General features: G+C 31.7%; 5 protein-coding genes across 5 annotated transcripts; all 5 read left to right on the top strand.

Annotated features, from left to right (window-relative positions):
- Nucleotides 1-1518: 1518 nt before the first annotated feature.
- LOC116204156 (S-protein homolog 2-like) lies at nt 1519-1923 on the top strand. The gene has a single exon (XM_031536232.1). The coding sequence runs from the start codon at nt 1519-1521 to the stop codon at nt 1921-1923; it is 405 nt and encodes a 134-aa protein (XP_031392092.1).
- A 3248-nt stretch (nt 1924-5171) lies between these two features.
- LOC116204157 (S-protein homolog 2-like) lies at nt 5172-5576 on the top strand. The gene has a single exon (XM_031536233.1). The coding sequence runs from the start codon at nt 5172-5174 to the stop codon at nt 5574-5576; it is 405 nt and encodes a 134-aa protein (XP_031392093.1).
- Nucleotides 5577-8824: 3248 nt separating this feature from the next.
- On the top strand, nt 8825-9229 carry LOC116204158 (S-protein homolog 2-like). Its single transcript, XM_031536234.1, has one exon. It carries the CDS (start codon nt 8825-8827, stop codon nt 9227-9229), a length of 405 nt encoding a protein of 134 aa, XP_031392094.1.
- Nucleotides 9230-12477: 3248 nt separating this feature from the next.
- Nucleotides 12478-12882, top strand: LOC116204159 (S-protein homolog 2-like). Its single transcript, XM_031536235.1, has one exon. The coding sequence runs from the start codon at nt 12478-12480 to the stop codon at nt 12880-12882; it is 405 nt and encodes a 134-aa protein (XP_031392095.1).
- A 3248-nt stretch (nt 12883-16130) lies between these two features.
- On the top strand, nt 16131-16535 carry LOC116204160 (S-protein homolog 2-like). Its single transcript, XM_031536236.1, has one exon. It carries the CDS (start codon nt 16131-16133, stop codon nt 16533-16535), a length of 405 nt encoding a protein of 134 aa, XP_031392096.1.
- Nucleotides 16536-22124: the final 5589 nt, after the last annotated feature.

The following is a 22124-nucleotide window of genomic DNA, read 5'->3' on the forward strand; positions in this document are numbered from 1 at the left end:
TTTGGTCACTTCAGTCTTATGCTTATTCCTTCGCAAAAGTTTGATTTTAAATGCTTATATAACTTTCAATAGCCAAGTCTTTTATTTCGATAAGAAGGTCGAAAGTTTATTATTTAAGTTACAGTGAAATTCTAATAATGCTTCTAATAATAAATCTTATAAGTATATCCAATGTCAGAAAATGTATAATTAAACTAAAGTCTGATTAACCACTTTCTCGAAGATAGGTTACAATATTTTATAAAGTTATAAAAAATTTAAATATTAACATTCTTTTCAATTAGAAAGTTACGGACTAAAATTTATCATTTTTCCCTTACCGAATTTTTTTTACCTTTTTTTCCTCATAGAAAATTTGATTAATGGATGAAAATAGAAAATAAACCAAAAGTACAAGAGAAAATGAATTAAAAAAAGGAAAAGGACAAAAGCAAAAATAAACAAAGTTATTAGATATAAATGAACTAAAAAAGTAGAAAATAAACGAAAACGAAAAAACATTTAAAATTAAAGTTAAAAATTATGTTTTTTATTTTTACAAGAATGTATGAAAATTTAGCGGACATCTCAAATTTGGAGGGTTTGAAATTATGGTATTTGCAGGTTTTTTTTTGGGCGGGAGTGGGTGATGGTAATAGTGTCTATATATGTGTATATATTATATAACTCAGACTCCTTTGATGAGAGTTTCTATTCGTGCCATGAGGAGTTGTCACATAATTATTTTCGTGCGAGGAGGAATTGTCACATAAGTTACCTATCACATTAAATTTATTCCCTCTTCTATTAAGTCATCTTTGACTCTCTTCTTCCTCGGGCTCTTACCCCATTTAGTTCTTTACAATTCTCGAAAGTTTTATTAATATTCTCCTCTCCTAATTTTTATCAGCCATTAATTTATATATTTTTTTATTTTCTATTGTTGAAATAACTATTTTTTAGAAAGAAATGTAAACATATACCGTATTTCACCAAAAAAAATACTAATAACTATAATAAAGGGACAAAGATAGTTTCACAAATTATCGAACATGAAACCTATTGATTACCAGACAATGGCGTTCGCGATTACACTTATCCTTTTTGAAAAATAAAACATAACCTTCAACAATGTATCATGAAATTGCCTTACGTGGATGCATGTGGTATTTATTAGTATTGAGTGCTTTTGATTTCCAATTTTCCCACTTTTCTAAATCTAACACATGCATCATCCGAGAATATTCCTTTGGGTGTTATTTATACCTTTGGCCCAAATAATCCCAACAAATATGCCCAAAAATGGGCTGCCCCTTCTAAATATTAAATGAAATTACCATACGGGGATATATATATATGGAGTTTATTAGTATTGAGTGTTTTTTATTTCCAATTTTCCCCCTTTTCTAAATCTAACCCACTCATAATCCGAGAATATTCCTTTGGGTGTTATTTATATCTTTGGCCCAAATAATCCCAACAAATATTAAAATCAACAAGGAAGAAGGAAAATCTAAAACCTCACTTCCCTCCCCGAAAATGGATTCATCCAAAAGCAGTCTGTTGCTATTGGTGGCTCTACTCTTGTTGTGGGGGAGGTGCGAATCAAGTATTTTCCAGAAACACAAAACCCATGTCCTGATCAGAAATGACCTGCAGGAACAACTCGACATGACGGTCCACTGCAAATCCAAGGACGACGATCTCGGGGTGCACGTGATCCCTCCCGGAGGGTCTTACGGATTCAGTTTTAGACCCAACTTCTTCTGTACAACTCTGTTCTGGTGCGACTTCGAGTGGTCGGGAGCATCGCGGGGTTATAAGGTGTACAGCTGCCAGCGGGATTACAATCGATGTTTCGACTGCACTTGGAGCATTAAATCGAGCAGCCCGTGTCTGTATAATGCCAAGACTAGTCAGTATGACCTCTGTGATAACTGGTAGAATGTCGAAGGCTCACCATTCTTATACAATAGTTAAAAACTAGTTTTTGGTCAAAAATAAAGGTTCATTCGAATCCCAATGTTAATTCATAGATGGCTAGTTCCTCCATAGCTACTACCCCAGGCTTGCGATGACTTTGTTGTTATATGGTTGGTGTCTTGGCATAGTGGACACTCTTTGAGCGTAATTTGAGATTGGCTAAAACCTCACCGCTTACCCAAAAAAGAAATATCATTTTGGTTACTGATAGGCATTGCAAGCTCATATGTTAAAAATTGCTAATCTCACCATAAAATTGCAATATCCAAAAAAAAAAGGCTCAAATAATTCTATTGTGGTGAATTTGGTGTAGGTGAAAAACATTAAGTCGCTCGAAAATATTAATATTTCAAATCTTAGAGTTTATTAGTATTTTTTCTATACATATACATATCAAATGCAATGGTCGGTTGAAGCACTAATCACATTTTGACGAGCAAATGTGTAAATCCCTGCCTTCTCATTTATCGATCTGTCATCGATATCCTAATATGCTAACCACTTTCCCGAAGATAGGTTACAATATTTTATAAAGTTATAAAAAATTTAAATATTACCATGACCTTACTCATACTCTTACCAATCTCATGCAACAAGAGAAGGTTGATCGTTATTAATCATAAAAGTTTTTTTTCCCCCTAAAAAAGTCAATCTTTATGTATATATATATATGTGTGTGTGTGTGTGTGTAAACTTGATAACTATATAATAAATAGGATTATAAAGGTAACTGTTGTGATATCATAGGGTTAGAAAGGTAAATATATAACTAATATTATTAATTAATTTTTAATTGTTAGTTAATTTTCAATTACTTACGATACTATATTGCTTAATTTGTAAATGAGTATTATTAATTAATTTGTATATATATATATTTACATATTTTTTGTTAGTTTGTTTTAATTATTTCAAATTATCAAAATCGATGCCTCGGAGATGACAAGAAATAATGTAATTTCTAACATTTAAGGGGCAATAATTTTATATATGTACAAATCCACTTAAATTTAGATGATTCTAATTAGCGCAACAGACGAAACTAAAGAGTCTCGAAACTAGCAGTCAAGACGTATCCTCTCATCTAAGTATTTTATTCATCGAGTCTGTTGAGAAATTCAAACAAAGGACATTAGATTTCACCCAAAAAGAAAAGGACAATAGCGGCATCAATATTAACTAACAAAAAAAATCACGATTTTGATATCCAAATGAATACGTAATCATTAGCAAAACTCACTATAAAATTTGGAATTAAAGTAAATTAATTATGAATAGTATGAATGGAGATTTAACAGGCTGTCAATTGATAAATAACAATAACTTTATTTATATTAATGGCAAAATAATTGCTAAGGTAAATAAAATGCTAAGATATTAAAGAGGGTGTATATCTTTTTGTAAATTCAGCCAATTTCCATAATTCTCGCCATTTCCCCTAGCCGTTGACCCCCTTGCTTGGCCTACTCCCAGAGGCAGGTTTATATGTACGAAAAGCCTTCCTAAATTATCTTGCCTCAATACATTTCGAGTTGTTTGAATTCCAGATTCTATATTCCACTTCTCAAAAGGGAGGACTTTATTCTCCTTCCACGTACTTCCTCTTTCAGATTTTCATTAGTTATTTCCTCTACCAAGGTAAGAAATATTATTCACTTTAATTCTCTTTGATTACGAGTATGTGCCAAATCTTTGGTCACTTCAGTCTTATGCTTATTCCTTCGCAAAAGTTTGATTTTAAATGCTTATATAACTTTCAATAGCCAAGTCTTTTATTTCGATAAGAAGGTCGAAAGTTTATTATTTAAGTTACAGTGAAATTCTAATAATGCTTCTAATAATAAATCTTATAAGTATATCCAATGTCAGAAAATGTATAATTAAACTAAAGTCTGATTAACCACTTTCTCGAAGATAGGTTACAATATTTTATAAAGTTATAAAAAATTTAAATATTAACATTCTTTTCAATTAGAAAGTTACGGACTAAAATTTATCATTTTTCCCTTACCGAATTTTTTTTACCTTTTTTTCCTCATAGAAAATTTGATTAATGGATGAAAATAGAAAATAAACCAAAAGTACAAGAGAAAATGAATTAAAAAAAGGAAAAGGACAAAAGCAAAAATAAACAAAGTTATTAGATATAAATGAACTAAAAAAGTAGAAAATAAACGAAAACGAAAAAACATTTAAAATTAAAGTTAAAAATTATGTTTTTTATTTTTACAAGAATGTATGAAAATTTAGCGGACATCTCAAATTTGGAGGGTTTGAAATTATGGTATTTGCAGGTTTTTTTTTGGGCGGGAGTGGGTGATGGTAATAGTGTCTATATATGTGTATATATTATATAACTCAGACTCCTTTGATGAGAGTTTCTATTCGTGCCATGAGGAGTTGTCACATAATTATTTTCGTGCGAGGAGGAATTGTCACATAAGTTACCTATCACATTAAATTTATTCCCTCTTCTATTAAGTCATCTTTGACTCTCTTCTTCCTCGGGCTCTTACCCCATTTAGTTCTTTACAATTCTCGAAAGTTTTATTAATATTCTCCTCTCCTAATTTTTATCAGCCATTAATTTATATATTTTTTTATTTTCTATTGTTGAAATAACTATTTTTTAGAAAGAAATGTAAACATATACCGTATTTCACCAAAAAAAATACTAATAACTATAATAAAGGGACAAAGATAGTTTCACAAATTATCGAACATGAAACCTATTGATTACCAGACAATGGCGTTCGCGATTACACTTATCCTTTTTGAAAAATAAAACATAACCTTCAACAATGTATCATGAAATTGCCTTACGTGGATGCATGTGGTATTTATTAGTATTGAGTGCTTTTGATTTCCAATTTTCCCACTTTTCTAAATCTAACACATGCATCATCCGAGAATATTCCTTTGGGTGTTATTTATACCTTTGGCCCAAATAATCCCAACAAATATGCCCAAAAATGGGCTGCCCCTTCTAAATATTAAATGAAATTACCATACGGGGATATATATATATGGAGTTTATTAGTATTGAGTGTTTTTTATTTCCAATTTTCCCCCTTTTCTAAATCTAACCCACTCATAATCCGAGAATATTCCTTTGGGTGTTATTTATATCTTTGGCCCAAATAATCCCAACAAATATTAAAATCAACAAGGAAGAAGGAAAATCTAAAACCTCACTTCCCTCCCCGAAAATGGATTCATCCAAAAGCAGTCTGTTGCTATTGGTGGCTCTACTCTTGTTGTGGGGGAGGTGCGAATCAAGTATTTTCCAGAAACACAAAACCCATGTCCTGATCAGAAATGACCTGCAGGAACAACTCGACATGACGGTCCACTGCAAATCCAAGGACGACGATCTCGGGGTGCACGTGATCCCTCCCGGAGGGTCTTACGGATTCAGTTTTAGACCCAACTTCTTCTGTACAACTCTGTTCTGGTGCGACTTCGAGTGGTCGGGAGCATCGCGGGGTTATAAGGTGTACAGCTGCCAGCGGGATTACAATCGATGTTTCGACTGCACTTGGAGCATTAAATCGAGCAGCCCGTGTCTGTATAATGCCAAGACTAGTCAGTATGACCTCTGTGATAACTGGTAGAATGTCGAAGGCTCACCATTCTTATACAATAGTTAAAAACTAGTTTTTGGTCAAAAATAAAGGTTCATTCGAATCCCAATGTTAATTCATAGATGGCTAGTTCCTCCATAGCTACTACCCCAGGCTTGCGATGACTTTGTTGTTATATGGTTGGTGTCTTGGCATAGTGGACACTCTTTGAGCGTAATTTGAGATTGGCTAAAACCTCACCGCTTACCCAAAAAAGAAATATCATTTTGGTTACTGATAGGCATTGCAAGCTCATATGTTAAAAATTGCTAATCTCACCATAAAATTGCAATATCCAAAAAAAAAAGGCTCAAATAATTCTATTGTGGTGAATTTGGTGTAGGTGAAAAACATTAAGTCGCTCGAAAATATTAATATTTCAAATCTTAGAGTTTATTAGTATTTTTTCTATACATATACATATCAAATGCAATGGTCGGTTGAAGCACTAATCACATTTTGACGAGCAAATGTGTAAATCCCTGCCTTCTCATTTATCGATCTGTCATCGATATCCTAATATGCTAACCACTTTCCCGAAGATAGGTTACAATATTTTATAAAGTTATAAAAAATTTAAATATTACCATGACCTTACTCATACTCTTACCAATCTCATGCAACAAGAGAAGGTTGATCGTTATTAATCATAAAAGTTTTTTTTCCCCCTAAAAAAGTCAATCTTTATGTATATATATATATGTGTGTGTGTGTGTGTGTAAACTTGATAACTATATAATAAATAGGATTATAAAGGTAACTGTTGTGATATCATAGGGTTAGAAAGGTAAATATATAACTAATATTATTAATTAATTTTTAAAAGTTAGTTAATTTTCAATTACTTACGATACTATATTGCTTAATTTGTAAATGAGTATTATTAATTAATTTGTATATATATATATTTACATATTTTTTGTTAGTTTGTTTTAATTATTTCAAATTATCAAAATCGATGCCTCGGAGATGACAAGAAATAATGTAATTTCTAACATTTAAGGGGCAATAATTTTATATATGTACAAATCCACTTAAATTTAGATGATTCTAATTAGCGCAACAGACGAAACTAAAGAGTCTCGAAACTAGCAGTCAAGACGTATCCTCTCATCTAAGTATTTTATTCATCGAGTCTGTTGAGAAATTCAAACAAAGGACATTAGATTTCACCCAAAAAGAAAAGGACAATAGCGGCATCAATATTAACTAACAAAAAAAATCACGATTTTGATATCCAAATGAATACGTAATCATTAGCAAAACTCACTATAAAATTTGGAATTAAAGTAAATTAATTATGAATAGTATGAATGGAGATTTAACAGGCTGTCAATTGATAAATAACAATAACTTTATTTATATTAATGGCAAAATAATTGCTAAGGTAAATAAAATGCTAAGATATTAAAGAGGGTGTATATCTTTTTGTAAATTCAGCCAATTTCCATAATTCTCGCCATTTCCCCTAGCCGTTGACCCCCTTGCTTGGCCTACTCCCAGAGGCAGGTTTATATGTACGAAAAGCCTTCCTAAATTATCTTGCCTCAATACATTTCGAGTTGTTTGAATTCCAGATTCTATATTCCACTTCTCAAAAGGGAGGACTTTATTCTCCTTCCACGTACTTCCTCTTTCAGATTTTCATTAGTTATTTCCTCTACCAAGGTAAGAAATATTATTCACTTTAATTCTCTTTGATTACGAGTATGTGCCAAATCTTTGGTCACTTCAGTCTTATGCTTATTCCTTCGCAAAAGTTTGATTTTAAATGCTTATATAACTTTCAATAGCCAAGTCTTTTATTTCGATAAGAAGGTCGAAAGTTTATTATTTAAGTTACAGTGAAATTCTAATAATGCTTCTAATAATAAATCTTATAAGTATATCCAATGTCAGAAAATGTATAATTAAACTAAAGTCTGATTAACCACTTTCTCGAAGATAGGTTACAATATTTTATAAAGTTATAAAAAATTTAAATATTAACATTCTTTTCAATTAGAAAGTTACGGACTAAAATTTATCATTTTTCCCTTACCGAATTTTTTTTACCTTTTTTTCCTCATAGAAAATTTGATTAATGGATGAAAATAGAAAATAAACCAAAAGTACAAGAGAAAATGAATTAAAAAAAGGAAAAGGACAAAAGCAAAAATAAACAAAGTTATTAGATATAAATGAACTAAAAAAGTAGAAAATAAACGAAAACGAAAAAACATTTAAAATTAAAGTTAAAAATTATGTTTTTTATTTTTACAAGAATGTATGAAAATTTAGCGGACATCTCAAATTTGGAGGGTTTGAAATTATGGTATTTGCAGGTTTTTTTTTGGGCGGGAGTGGGTGATGGTAATAGTGTCTATATATGTGTATATATTATATAACTCAGACTCCTTTGATGAGAGTTTCTATTCGTGCCATGAGGAGTTGTCACATAATTATTTTCGTGCGAGGAGGAATTGTCACATAAGTTACCTATCACATTAAATTTATTCCCTCTTCTATTAAGTCATCTTTGACTCTCTTCTTCCTCGGGCTCTTACCCCATTTAGTTCTTTACAATTCTCGAAAGTTTTATTAATATTCTCCTCTCCTAATTTTTATCAGCCATTAATTTATATATTTTTTTATTTTCTATTGTTGAAATAACTATTTTTTAGAAAGAAATGTAAACATATACCGTATTTCACCAAAAAAAATACTAATAACTATAATAAAGGGACAAAGATAGTTTCACAAATTATCGAACATGAAACCTATTGATTACCAGACAATGGCGTTCGCGATTACACTTATCCTTTTTGAAAAATAAAACATAACCTTCAACAATGTATCATGAAATTGCCTTACGTGGATGCATGTGGTATTTATTAGTATTGAGTGCTTTTGATTTCCAATTTTCCCACTTTTCTAAATCTAACACATGCATCATCCGAGAATATTCCTTTGGGTGTTATTTATACCTTTGGCCCAAATAATCCCAACAAATATGCCCAAAAATGGGCTGCCCCTTCTAAATATTAAATGAAATTACCATACGGGGATATATATATATGGAGTTTATTAGTATTGAGTGTTTTTTATTTCCAATTTTCCCCCTTTTCTAAATCTAACCCACTCATAATCCGAGAATATTCCTTTGGGTGTTATTTATATCTTTGGCCCAAATAATCCCAACAAATATTAAAATCAACAAGGAAGAAGGAAAATCTAAAACCTCACTTCCCTCCCCGAAAATGGATTCATCCAAAAGCAGTCTGTTGCTATTGGTGGCTCTACTCTTGTTGTGGGGGAGGTGCGAATCAAGTATTTTCCAGAAACACAAAACCCATGTCCTGATCAGAAATGACCTGCAGGAACAACTCGACATGACGGTCCACTGCAAATCCAAGGACGACGATCTCGGGGTGCACGTGATCCCTCCCGGAGGGTCTTACGGATTCAGTTTTAGACCCAACTTCTTCTGTACAACTCTGTTCTGGTGCGACTTCGAGTGGTCGGGAGCATCGCGGGGTTATAAGGTGTACAGCTGCCAGCGGGATTACAATCGATGTTTCGACTGCACTTGGAGCATTAAATCGAGCAGCCCGTGTCTGTATAATGCCAAGACTAGTCAGTATGACCTCTGTGATAACTGGTAGAATGTCGAAGGCTCACCATTCTTATACAATAGTTAAAAACTAGTTTTTGGTCAAAAATAAAGGTTCATTCGAATCCCAATGTTAATTCATAGATGGCTAGTTCCTCCATAGCTACTACCCCAGGCTTGCGATGACTTTGTTGTTATATGGTTGGTGTCTTGGCATAGTGGACACTCTTTGAGCGTAATTTGAGATTGGCTAAAACCTCACCGCTTACCCAAAAAAGAAATATCATTTTGGTTACTGATAGGCATTGCAAGCTCATATGTTAAAAATTGCTAATCTCACCATAAAATTGCAATATCCAAAAAAAAAAGGCTCAAATAATTCTATTGTGGTGAATTTGGTGTAGGTGAAAAACATTAAGTCGCTCGAAAATATTAATATTTCAAATCTTAGAGTTTATTAGTATTTTTTCTATACATATACATATCAAATGCAATGGTCGGTTGAAGCACTAATCACATTTTGACGAGCAAATGTGTAAATCCCTGCCTTCTCATTTATCGATCTGTCATCGATATCCTAATATGCTAACCACTTTCCCGAAGATAGGTTACAATATTTTATAAAGTTATAAAAAATTTAAATATTACCATGACCTTACTCATACTCTTACCAATCTCATGCAACAAGAGAAGGTTGATCGTTATTAATCATAAAAGTTTTTTTTCCCCCTAAAAAAGTCAATCTTTATGTATATATATATATGTGTGTGTGTGTGTGTGTAAACTTGATAACTATATAATAAATAGGATTATAAAGGTAACTGTTGTGATATCATAGGGTTAGAAAGGTAAATATATAACTAATATTATTAATTAATTTTTAAAAGTTAGTTAATTTTCAATTACTTACGATACTATATTGCTTAATTTGTAAATGAGTATTATTAATTAATTTGTATATATATATATTTACATATTTTTTGTTAGTTTGTTTTAATTATTTCAAATTATCAAAATCGATGCCTCGGAGATGACAAGAAATAATGTAATTTCTAACATTTAAGGGGCAATAATTTTATATATGTACAAATCCACTTAAATTTAGATGATTCTAATTAGCGCAACAGACGAAACTAAAGAGTCTCGAAACTAGCAGTCAAGACGTATCCTCTCATCTAAGTATTTTATTCATCGAGTCTGTTGAGAAATTCAAACAAAGGACATTAGATTTCACCCAAAAAGAAAAGGACAATAGCGGCATCAATATTAACTAACAAAAAAAATCACGATTTTGATATCCAAATGAATACGTAATCATTAGCAAAACTCACTATAAAATTTGGAATTAAAGTAAATTAATTATGAATAGTATGAATGGAGATTTAACAGGCTGTCAATTGATAAATAACAATAACTTTATTTATATTAATGGCAAAATAATTGCTAAGGTAAATAAAATGCTAAGATATTAAAGAGGGTGTATATCTTTTTGTAAATTCAGCCAATTTCCATAATTCTCGCCATTTCCCCTAGCCGTTGACCCCCTTGCTTGGCCTACTCCCAGAGGCAGGTTTATATGTACGAAAAGCCTTCCTAAATTATCTTGCCTCAATACATTTCGAGTTGTTTGAATTCCAGATTCTATATTCCACTTCTCAAAAGGGAGGACTTTATTCTCCTTCCACGTACTTCCTCTTTCAGATTTTCATTAGTTATTTCCTCTACCAAGGTAAGAAATATTATTCACTTTAATTCTCTTTGATTACGAGTATGTGCCAAATCTTTGGTCACTTCAGTCTTATGCTTATTCCTTCGCAAAAGTTTGATTTTAAATGCTTATATAACTTTCAATAGCCAAGTCTTTTATTTCGATAAGAAGGTCGAAAGTTTATTATTTAAGTTACAGTGAAATTCTAATAATGCTTCTAATAATAAATCTTATAAGTATATCCAATGTCAGAAAATGTATAATTAAACTAAAGTCTGATTAACCACTTTCTCGAAGATAGGTTACAATATTTTATAAAGTTATAAAAAATTTAAATATTAACATTCTTTTCAATTAGAAAGTTACGGACTAAAATTTATCATTTTTCCCTTACCGAATTTTTTTTACCTTTTTTTCCTCATAGAAAATTTGATTAATGGATGAAAATAGAAAATAAACCAAAAGTACAAGAGAAAATGAATTAAAAAAAGGAAAAGGACAAAAGCAAAAATAAACAAAGTTATTAGATATAAATGAACTAAAAAAGTAGAAAATAAACGAAAACGAAAAAACATTTAAAATTAAAGTTAAAAATTATGTTTTTTATTTTTACAAGAATGTATGAAAATTTAGCGGACATCTCAAATTTGGAGGGTTTGAAATTATGGTATTTGCAGGTTTTTTTTTGGGCGGGAGTGGGTGATGGTAATAGTGTCTATATATGTGTATATATTATATAACTCAGACTCCTTTGATGAGAGTTTCTATTCGTGCCATGAGGAGTTGTCACATAATTATTTTCGTGCGAGGAGGAATTGTCACATAAGTTACCTATCACATTAAATTTATTCCCTCTTCTATTAAGTCATCTTTGACTCTCTTCTTCCTCGGGCTCTTACCCCATTTAGTTCTTTACAATTCTCGAAAGTTTTATTAATATTCTCCTCTCCTAATTTTTATCAGCCATTAATTTATATATTTTTTTATTTTCTATTGTTGAAATAACTATTTTTTAGAAAGAAATGTAAACATATACCGTATTTCACCAAAAAAAATACTAATAACTATAATAAAGGGACAAAGATAGTTTCACAAATTATCGAACATGAAACCTATTGATTACCAGACAATGGCGTTCGCGATTACACTTATCCTTTTTGAAAAATAAAACATAACCTTCAACAATGTATCATGAAATTGCCTTACGTGGATGCATGTGGTATTTATTAGTATTGAGTGCTTTTGATTTCCAATTTTCCCACTTTTCTAAATCTAACACATGCATCATCCGAGAATATTCCTTTGGGTGTTATTTATACCTTTGGCCCAAATAATCCCAACAAATATGCCCAAAAATGGGCTGCCCCTTCTAAATATTAAATGAAATTACCATACGGGGATATATATATATGGAGTTTATTAGTATTGAGTGTTTTTTATTTCCAATTTTCCCCCTTTTCTAAATCTAACCCACTCATAATCCGAGAATATTCCTTTGGGTGTTATTTATATCTTTGGCCCAAATAATCCCAACAAATATTAAAATCAACAAGGAAGAAGGAAAATCTAAAACCTCACTTCCCTCCCCGAAAATGGATTCATCCAAAAGCAGTCTGTTGCTATTGGTGGCTCTACTCTTGTTGTGGGGGAGGTGCGAATCAAGTATTTTCCAGAAACACAAAACCCATGTCCTGATCAGAAATGACCTGCAGGAACAACTCGACATGACGGTCCACTGCAAATCCAAGGACGACGATCTCGGGGTGCACGTGATCCCTCCCGGAGGGTCTTACGGATTCAGTTTTAGACCCAACTTCTTCTGTACAACTCTGTTCTGGTGCGACTTCGAGTGGTCGGGAGCATCGCGGGGTTATAAGGTGTACAGCTGCCAGCGGGATTACAATCGATGTTTCGACTGCACTTGGAGCATTAAATCGAGCAGCCCGTGTCTGTATAATGCCAAGACTAGTCAGTATGACCTCTGTGATAACTGGTAGAATGTCGAAGGCTCACCATTCTTATACAATAGTTAAAAACTAGTTTTTGGTCAAAAATAAAGGTTCATTCGAATCCCAATGTTAATTCATAGATGGCTAGTTCCTCCATAGCTACTACCCCAGGCTTGCGATGACTTTGTTGTTATATGGTTGGTGTCTTGGCATAGTGGACACTCTTTGAGCGTAATTTGAGATTGGCTAAAACCTCACCGCTTACCCAAAAAAGAAATATCATTTTGGTTACTGATAGGCATTGCAAGCTCATATGTTAAAAATTGCTAATCTCACCATAAAATTGCAATATCCAAAAAAAAAAGGCTCAAATAATTCTATTGTGGTGAATTTGGTGTAGGTGAAAAACATTAAGTCGCTCGAAAATATTAATATTTCAAATCTTAGAGTTTATTAGTATTTTTTCTATACATATACATATCAAATGCAATGGTCGGTTGAAGCACTAATCACATTTTGACGAGCAAATGTGTAAATCCCTGCCTTCTCATTTATCGATCTGTCATCGATATCCTAATATGCTAACCACTTTCCCGAAGATAGGTTACAATATTTTATAAAGTTATAAAAAATTTAAATATTACCATGACCTTACTCATACTCTTACCAATCTCATGCAACAAGAGAAGGTTGATCGTTATTAATCATAAAAGTTTTTTTTCCCCCTAAAAAAGTCAATCTTTATGTATATATATATATGTGTGTGTGTGTGTGTGTAAACTTGATAACTATATAATAAATAGGATTATAAAGGTAACTGTTGTGATATCATAGGGTTAGAAAGGTAAATATATAACTAATATTATTAATTAATTTTTAAAAGTTAGTTAATTTTCAATTACTTACGATACTATATTGCTTAATTTGTAAATGAGTATTATTAATTAATTTGTATATATATATATTTACATATTTTTTGTTAGTTTGTTTTAATTATTTCAAATTATCAAAATCGATGCCTCGGAGATGACAAGAAATAATGTAATTTCTAACATTTAAGGGGCAATAATTTTATATATGTACAAATCCACTTAAATTTAGATGATTCTAATTAGCGCAACAGACGAAACTAAAGAGTCTCGAAACTAGCAGTCAAGACGTATCCTCTCATCTAAGTATTTTATTCATCGAGTCTGTTGAGAAATTCAAACAAAGGACATTAGATTTCACCCAAAAAGAAAAGGACAATAGCGGCATCAATATTAACTAACAAAAAAAATCACGATTTTGATATCCAAATGAATACGTAATCATTAGCAAAACTCACTATAAAATTTGGAATTAAAGTAAATTAATTATGAATAGTATGAATGGAGATTTAACAGGCTGTCAATTGATAAATAACAATAACTTTATTTATATTAATGGCAAAATAATTGCTAAGGTAAATAAAATGCTAAGATATTAAAGAGGGTGTATATCTTTTTGTAAATTCAGCCAATTTCCATAATTCTCGCCATTTCCCCTAGCCGTTGACCCCCTTGCTTGGCCTACTCCCAGAGGCAGGTTTATATGTACGAAAAGCCTTCCTAAATTATCTTGCCTCAATACATTTCGAGTTGTTTGAATTCCAGATTCTATATTCCACTTCTCAAAAGGGAGGACTTTATTCTCCTTCCACGTACTTCCTCTTTCAGATTTTCATTAGTTATTTCCTCTACCAAGGTAAGAAATATTATTCACTTTAATTCTCTTTGATTACGAGTATGTGCCAAATCTTTGGTCACTTCAGTCTTATGCTTATTCCTTCGCAAAAGTTTGATTTTAAATGCTTATATAACTTTCAATAGCCAAGTCTTTTATTTCGATAAGAAGGTCGAAAGTTTATTATTTAAGTTACAGTGAAATTCTAATAATGCTTCTAATAATAAATCTTATAAGTATATCCAATGTCAGAAAATGTATAATTAAACTAAAGTCTGATTAACCACTTTCTCGAAGATAGGTTACAATATTTTATAAAGTTATAAAAAATTTAAATATTAACATTCTTTTCAATTAGAAAGTTACGGACTAAAATTTATCATTTTTCCCTTACCGAATTTTTTTTACCTTTTTTTCCTCATAGAAAATTTGATTAATGGATGAAAATAGAAAATAAACCAAAAGTACAAGAGAAAATGAATTAAAAAAAGGAAAAGGACAAAAGCAAAAATAAACAAAGTTATTAGATATAAATGAACTAAAAAAGTAGAAAATAAACGAAAACGAAAAAACATTTAAAATTAAAGTTAAAAATTATGTTTTTTATTTTTACAAGAATGTATGAAAATTTAGCGGACATCTCAAATTTGGAGGGTTTGAAATTATGGTATTTGCAGGTTTTTTTTTGGGCGGGAGTGGGTGATGGTAATAGTGTCTATATATGTGTATATATTATATAACTCAGACTCCTTTGATGAGAGTTTCTATTCGTGCCATGAGGAGTTGTCACATAATTATTTTCGTGCGAGGAGGAATTGTCACATAAGTTACCTATCACATTAAATTTATTCCCTCTTCTATTAAGTCATCTTTGACTCTCTTCTTCCTCGGGCTCTTACCCCATTTAGTTCTTTACAATTCTCGAAAGTTTTATTAATATTCTCCTCTCCTAATTTTTATCAGCCATTAATTTATATATTTTTTTATTTTCTATTGTTGAAATAACTATTTTTTAGAAAGAAATGTAAACATATACCGTATTTCACCAAAAAAAATACTAATAACTATAATAAAGGGACAAAGATAGTTTCACAAATTATCGAACATGAAACCTATTGATTACCAGACAATGGCGTTCGCGATTACACTTATCCTTTTTGAAAAATAAAACATAACCTTCAACAATGTATCATGAAATTGCCTTACGTGGATGCATGTGGTATTTATTAGTATTGAGTGCTTTTGATTTCCAATTTTCCCACTTTTCTAAATCTAACACATGCATCATCCGAGAATATTCCTTTGGGTGTTATTTATACCTTTGGCCCAAATAATCCCAACAAATATGCCCAAAAATGGGCTGCCCCTTCTAAATATTAAATGAAATTACCATACGGGGATATATATATATGGAGTTTATTAGTATTGAGTGTTTTTTATTTCCAATTTTCCCCCTTTTCTAAATCTAACCCACTCATAATCCGAGAATATTCCTTTGGGTGTTATTTATATCTTTGGCCCAAATAATCCCAACAAATATTAAAATCAACAAGGAAGAAGGAAAATCTAAAACCTCACTTCCCTCCCCGAAAATGGATTCATCCAAAAGCAGTCTGTTGCTATTGGTGGCTCTACTCTTGTTGTGGGGGAGGTGCGAATCAAGTATTTTCCAGAAACACAAAACCCATGTCCTGATCAGAAATGACCTGCAGGAACAACTCGACATGACGGTCCACTGCAAATCCAAGGACGACGATCTCGGGGTGCACGTGATCCCTCCCGGAGGGTCTTACGGATTCAGTTTTAGACCCAACTTCTTCTGTACAACTCTGTTCTGGTGCGACTTCGAGTGGTCGGGAGCATCGCGGGGTTATAAGGTGTACAGCTGCCAGCGGGATTACAATCGATGTTTCGACTGCACTTGGAGCATTAAATCGAGCAGCCCGTGTCTGTATAATGCCAAGACTAGTCAGTATGACCTCTGTGATAACTGGTAGAATGTCGAAGGCTCACCATTCTTATACAATAGTTAAAAACTAGTTTTTGGTCAAAAATAAAGGTTCATTCGAATCCCAATGTTAATTCATAGATGGCTAGTTCCTCCATAGCTACTACCCCAGGCTTGCGATGACTTTGTTGTTATATGGTTGGTGTCTTGGCATAGTGGACACTCTTTGAGCGTAATTTGAGATTGGCTAAAACCTCACCGCTTACCCAAAAAAGAAATATCATTTTGGTTACTGATAGGCATTGCAAGCTCATATGTTAAAAATTGCTAATCTCACCATAAAATTGCAATATCCAAAAAAAAAAGGCTCAAATAATTCTATTGTGGTGAATTTGGTGTAGGTGAAAAACATTAAGTCGCTCGAAAATATTAATATTTCAAATCTTAGAGTTTATTAGTATTTTTTCTATACATATACATATCAAATGCAATGGTCGGTTGAAGCACTAATCACATTTTGACGAGCAAATGTGTAAATCCCTGCCTTCTCATTTATCGATCTGTCATCGATATCCTAATATGCTAACCACTTTCCCGAAGATAGGTTACAATATTTTATAAAGTTATAAAAAATTTAAATATTACCATGACCTTACTCATACTCTTACCAATCTCATGCAACAAGAGAAGGTTGATCGTTATTAATCATAAAAGTTTTTTTTCCCCCTAAAAAAGTCAATCTTTATGTATATATATATATGTGTGTGTGTGTGTGTGTAAACTTGATAACTATATAATAAATAGGATTATAAAGGTAACTGTTGTGATATCATAGGGTTAGAAAGGTAAATATATAACTAATATTATTAATTAATTTTTAAAAGTTAGTTAATTTTCAATTACTTACGATACTATATTGCTTAATTTGTAAATGAGTATTATTAATTAATTTGTATATATATATATTTACATATTTTTTGTTAGTTTGTTTTAATTATTTCAAATTATCAAAATCGATGCCTCGGAGATGACAAGAAATAATGTAATTTCTAACATTTAAGGGGCAATAATTTTATATATGTACAAATCCACTTAAATTTAGATGATTCTAATTAGCGCAACAGACGAAACTAAAGAGTCTCGAAACTAGCAGTCAAGACGTATCCTCTCATCTAAGTATTTTATTCATCGAGTCTGTTGAGAAATTCAAACAAAGGACATTAGATTTCACCCAAAAAGAAAAGGACAATAGCGGCATCAATATTAACTAACAAAAAAAATCACGATTTTGATATCCAAATGAATACGTAATCATTAGCAAAACTCACTATAAAATTTGGAATTAAAGTAAATTAATTATGAATAGTATGAATGGAGATTTAACAGGCTGTCAATTGATAAATAACAATAACTTTATTTATATTAATGGCAAAATAATTGCTAAGGTAAATAAAATGCTAAGATATTAAAGAGGGTGTATATCTTTTTGTAAATTCAGCCAATTTCCATAATTCTCGCCATTTCCCCTAGCCGTTGACCCCTTGCTTGGCCTACTCCCAGAGGCAGGTTTATATGTACGAAAAGCCTTCCTAAATTATCTTGCCTCAATACATTTCGAGTTGTTTGAATTCCAGATTCTATATTCCACTTCTCAAAAGGGAGGACTTTATTCTCCTTCCACGTACTTCCTCTTTCAGATTTTCATTAGTTATTTCCTCTACCAAGGTAAGAAATATTATTCACTTTAATTCTCTTTGATTACGAGTATGTGCCAAATCTTTGGTCACTTCAGTCTTATGCTTATTCCTTCGCAAAAGTTTGATTTTAAATGCTTATATAACTTTCAATAGCCAAGTCTTTTATTTCGATAAGAAGGTCGAAAGTTTATTATTTAAGTTACAGTGAAATTCTAATAATGCTTCTAATAATAAATCTTATAAGTATATCCAATGTCAGAAAATGTATAATTAAACTAAAGTCTGATTAACCACTTTCTCGAAGATAGGTTACAATATTTTATAAAGTTATAAAAAATTTAAATATTAACATTCTTTTCAATTAGAAAGTTACGGACTAAAATTTATCATTTTTCCCTTACCGAATTTTTTTTTACCTTTTTTTCCTCATAGAAAATTTGATTAATGGATGAAAATAGAAAATAAACAAAAGTACAAGAGAAAATGAATTAAAAAAAGGAAAAGACACAAAGCAAAAATAAACAAAGTTATTAGATATAAATGAACTAAAAAGTAGAAAATAAACGAAAACGAAAAAACATTTAAAATTAAAGTTAAAAATTATGTTTTTTATTTTTACAAGAATGTATGAAAATTTAGCGGACATCTCAAATTTGGAGGGTTTGAAATTATGGTATTTGCAGGTTTTTTTTTGGGCGGGAGGGGTGATGGTAATAGTGTCTATATATGTGTATATATTATATAACTCAGACTCCTTTGATGAGAGTTTCTATTCGTGCCATGAGGAGTTGTCACATAATTATTTTCGTGCGAGGAGGAATTGTCACATAAGTTACCTATCACATTAAATTTATTCCCTCTTCTATTAAGTCATCTTTGACTCTTTCTTCCTCGGGCTCTTACCCCATTTAGTTCTTTACAATTCTCGAAAGTTTTATTAATATTCTCCTCTCCTAATTTTTATCAGCCATTAATTTTATATTTTTTTATTTTCTATTGTTGAAATAACTATTTTTTAGAAAGAAATGTAAACATATACCGTATTTCACCAAAAAAATACTAATAACTATAATAAAGGGACAAAGATAGTTTCACAAATTATCGAACATGAAACCTATTGATTACCAGACAATGGCGTTCGCGATTACACTTATCCTTTTTGAAAAATAAAACATAACCTTCAACAATGTATCATGAAATTGCCTTACGTGGATGCATGTGGTATTTATTAGTATTGAGTGCTTTTGATTTCCAATTTTCCCACTTTTCTAAATCTAACACATGCATCATCCGAGAATATTCCTTTGGGTGTTATTTATACCTTGGCCCAATAATCCCAACAAATATGCCCAAAAATGGGCTGCCCCTTCTAAATATTAAATGAATTACCATACGGGGATATATATATATATGGAGTGAGTTAGTTTTAGTATGAGTGTTTTTTATTTCCAATTTTCCCCCTTTTCTAAATCTAACCCACTCATAATCCGCGAATATTCCTTTGGGTGTTATTTATATCTTTGGCCCAAATAATCCCAACAAATATTAAAATCAACAAGGAAGAAGGAAAATCTAAAACCTCACTTCCCTCCCCGAAAATGGATTCATCCAAAAGCAGTCTGTTGCTATTGGTGGCTCTACTCTTGTTGTGGGGGAGGTGCGAATCAAGTATTTTCCAGAAACACAAAACCCATGTCCTGATCAGAAATGACCTGCAGGAACAACTCGACATGACGGTCCACTGCAAATCCAGGACGACGATCTCGGGGTGCACGTGATCCCTCCCGGAGGGTCTTACGGATTCAGTTTTAGACCCAACTTCTTTCTGTACAACTCTGTTCTGGTGCGACTTCGAGTGGTCGGGAGCATCGCGGGGTTATAAGGTGTACAGCTGCCAGCGGGATTACAATCGAGGTTTCGACTGCACTTGGAGCATTAAATCGAGCAGCCCGTGTCTGTATAATGCCAAGACTAGTCAGTATGACCTCTGTGATAACTGTAGAATGTCGAAGGCTCACCATTCTTATACAATAGTTAAAAACTAGTTTTTGGTCAAAAATAAAGGTTCATTCGAATCCCAATGTTAATTCATAGATGGCTAGTTCCTCCATAGCTACTACCCCAGGCTTGCGATGACTTTGTTGTTATATGGTTGGTGTCTTGGCATAGTGGACACTCTTTGAGCGTAATTTGAGATTGGCTAAAACCTCACCGCTTACCCAAAAAAGAAATATCATTTTGGTTACTGATAGGCATTGCAAGCTCATATGTTAAAAATTGCTAATCTCACCATAAAATTGCAATATCCAAAAAAAAAAGGCTCAAATAATTCTATTGTGGTGAATTTGGTGTAGGTGAAAAACATTAAGTCGCTCGAAAATATAATATTTTCAAATCTTAGAGTTTATTAGTATTTTTCTATACATATACATATCAAATGCAATGGTCGGTTGAAGCACTAATCACATTTTGACGAGCAAATTTGTAATCCCTGCCTTCTCATTTATCGATCTGTCATCGATATCCTAATATGCTAACCACTTCCCGAAGATAGATAGGTTACAATATTTTATAAAGTTATAAAAAATTTAAATATACCATGACCTTACTCATACTCTTACCAATCTCATGCAACAAGAGAAGGTTGATCGTTATTAATCATAAAAGTTTTTTTTTCCCCTAAAAAAGTCAATCTTTATGTATATATATATATGTGTGTGTGTGTGTGTGTTGTAAACTTGATAACTATATAATAAATAGGATTATAAAGGTAACTGTTGTGATATCATAGGGGTAGAAAGGTAATATATAACTAATATTATTAATTAATTTTAATGTTAGTTAATTTTCAATTACTTACGATACTATATTGCTTAATTTGTAAATGAGTATTATTAATTAATTTGTTATATATATATTTACATATTTTTTGTTAGTTTGTTTTAATTATTTCAAATTATCAAAATCGATGCCTCGGAGATGACAAGAAATAATGTAATTTCTAACATTTAAGGGGCAATAATTTTATATATGTACAAATCCACTTAAATTTAGATGATTCTAATTAGCGCAACAGACGAAACTAAAGAGTCTCGAAACTAGCAGTCAAGACGTATCCTCTCATCTAAGTATTTATTCATCGAGTCTGTTGAGAAATTCAACAAAGGACATTAGATTTCACCCAAAAGAAAAGGACAATAGCGGCATCATATTAACTAACAAAAAAAATCACGATTTTGATATCCAAATGAATACGTAATCATTAGCAAAACTCACTATAAAATTGGAATTAAAGTAAATTAATTATGAATAGTATGAATGGAGATTTAACAGGCTGTCAATTGATAAATAACAATAACTTTATTTATATTAATGGCAAAAAATTGCTAAGGTAAATAAAAGCTAAGATATTAAAGAGGGTGTATATCTTTTTGTAAATTCAGCCAATTTCCATAATTCTCGCCATTTCCCCTAGCCGTTGACCCCCTTGCTTGGCCTACTCCAAGAGGCAGGTTTATATGTACGAAAAGCCTTCCTAAATTATCTTGCCTCAATACATTTCGAGTTGTTTGAATTCCAGATTCTATATTCCACTTCTCAAAAGGGAGGACTTTATTCTCCTTCCACGTACTTCCTCTTTCAGATTTTCATTAGTTATTTCCTCTACCAAGGTAAGAAATATTTTCACTTTAATTCTCTTTGATTACGAGTATGTGCCAAACTTTGTCACTCAGTCTTATGCTATTCTTTGCAAAAGTTTGATTTTAAATGTTATATAACTTTCATAGCCAAGTCTTTTGTTGTTATATGGTTGGTGTCTTGGCATAGTGGACACTCTTTGAGCGTAATTTGAGATTGGCTAAAACCTCACCGCTTACCCAAAAAAGAAATATCATTTTGGTTACTGATAGGCATTGCAAGCTCATATGTTAAAAATTGCT

Source organism: Punica granatum, chromosome 4 (assembly GCF_007655135.1).
Source record: "Punica granatum isolate Tunisia-2019 chromosome 4, ASM765513v2, whole genome shotgun sequence".
Classification (NCBI taxonomy): domain Eukaryota; kingdom Viridiplantae; phylum Streptophyta; class Magnoliopsida; order Myrtales; family Lythraceae; genus Punica; species Punica granatum.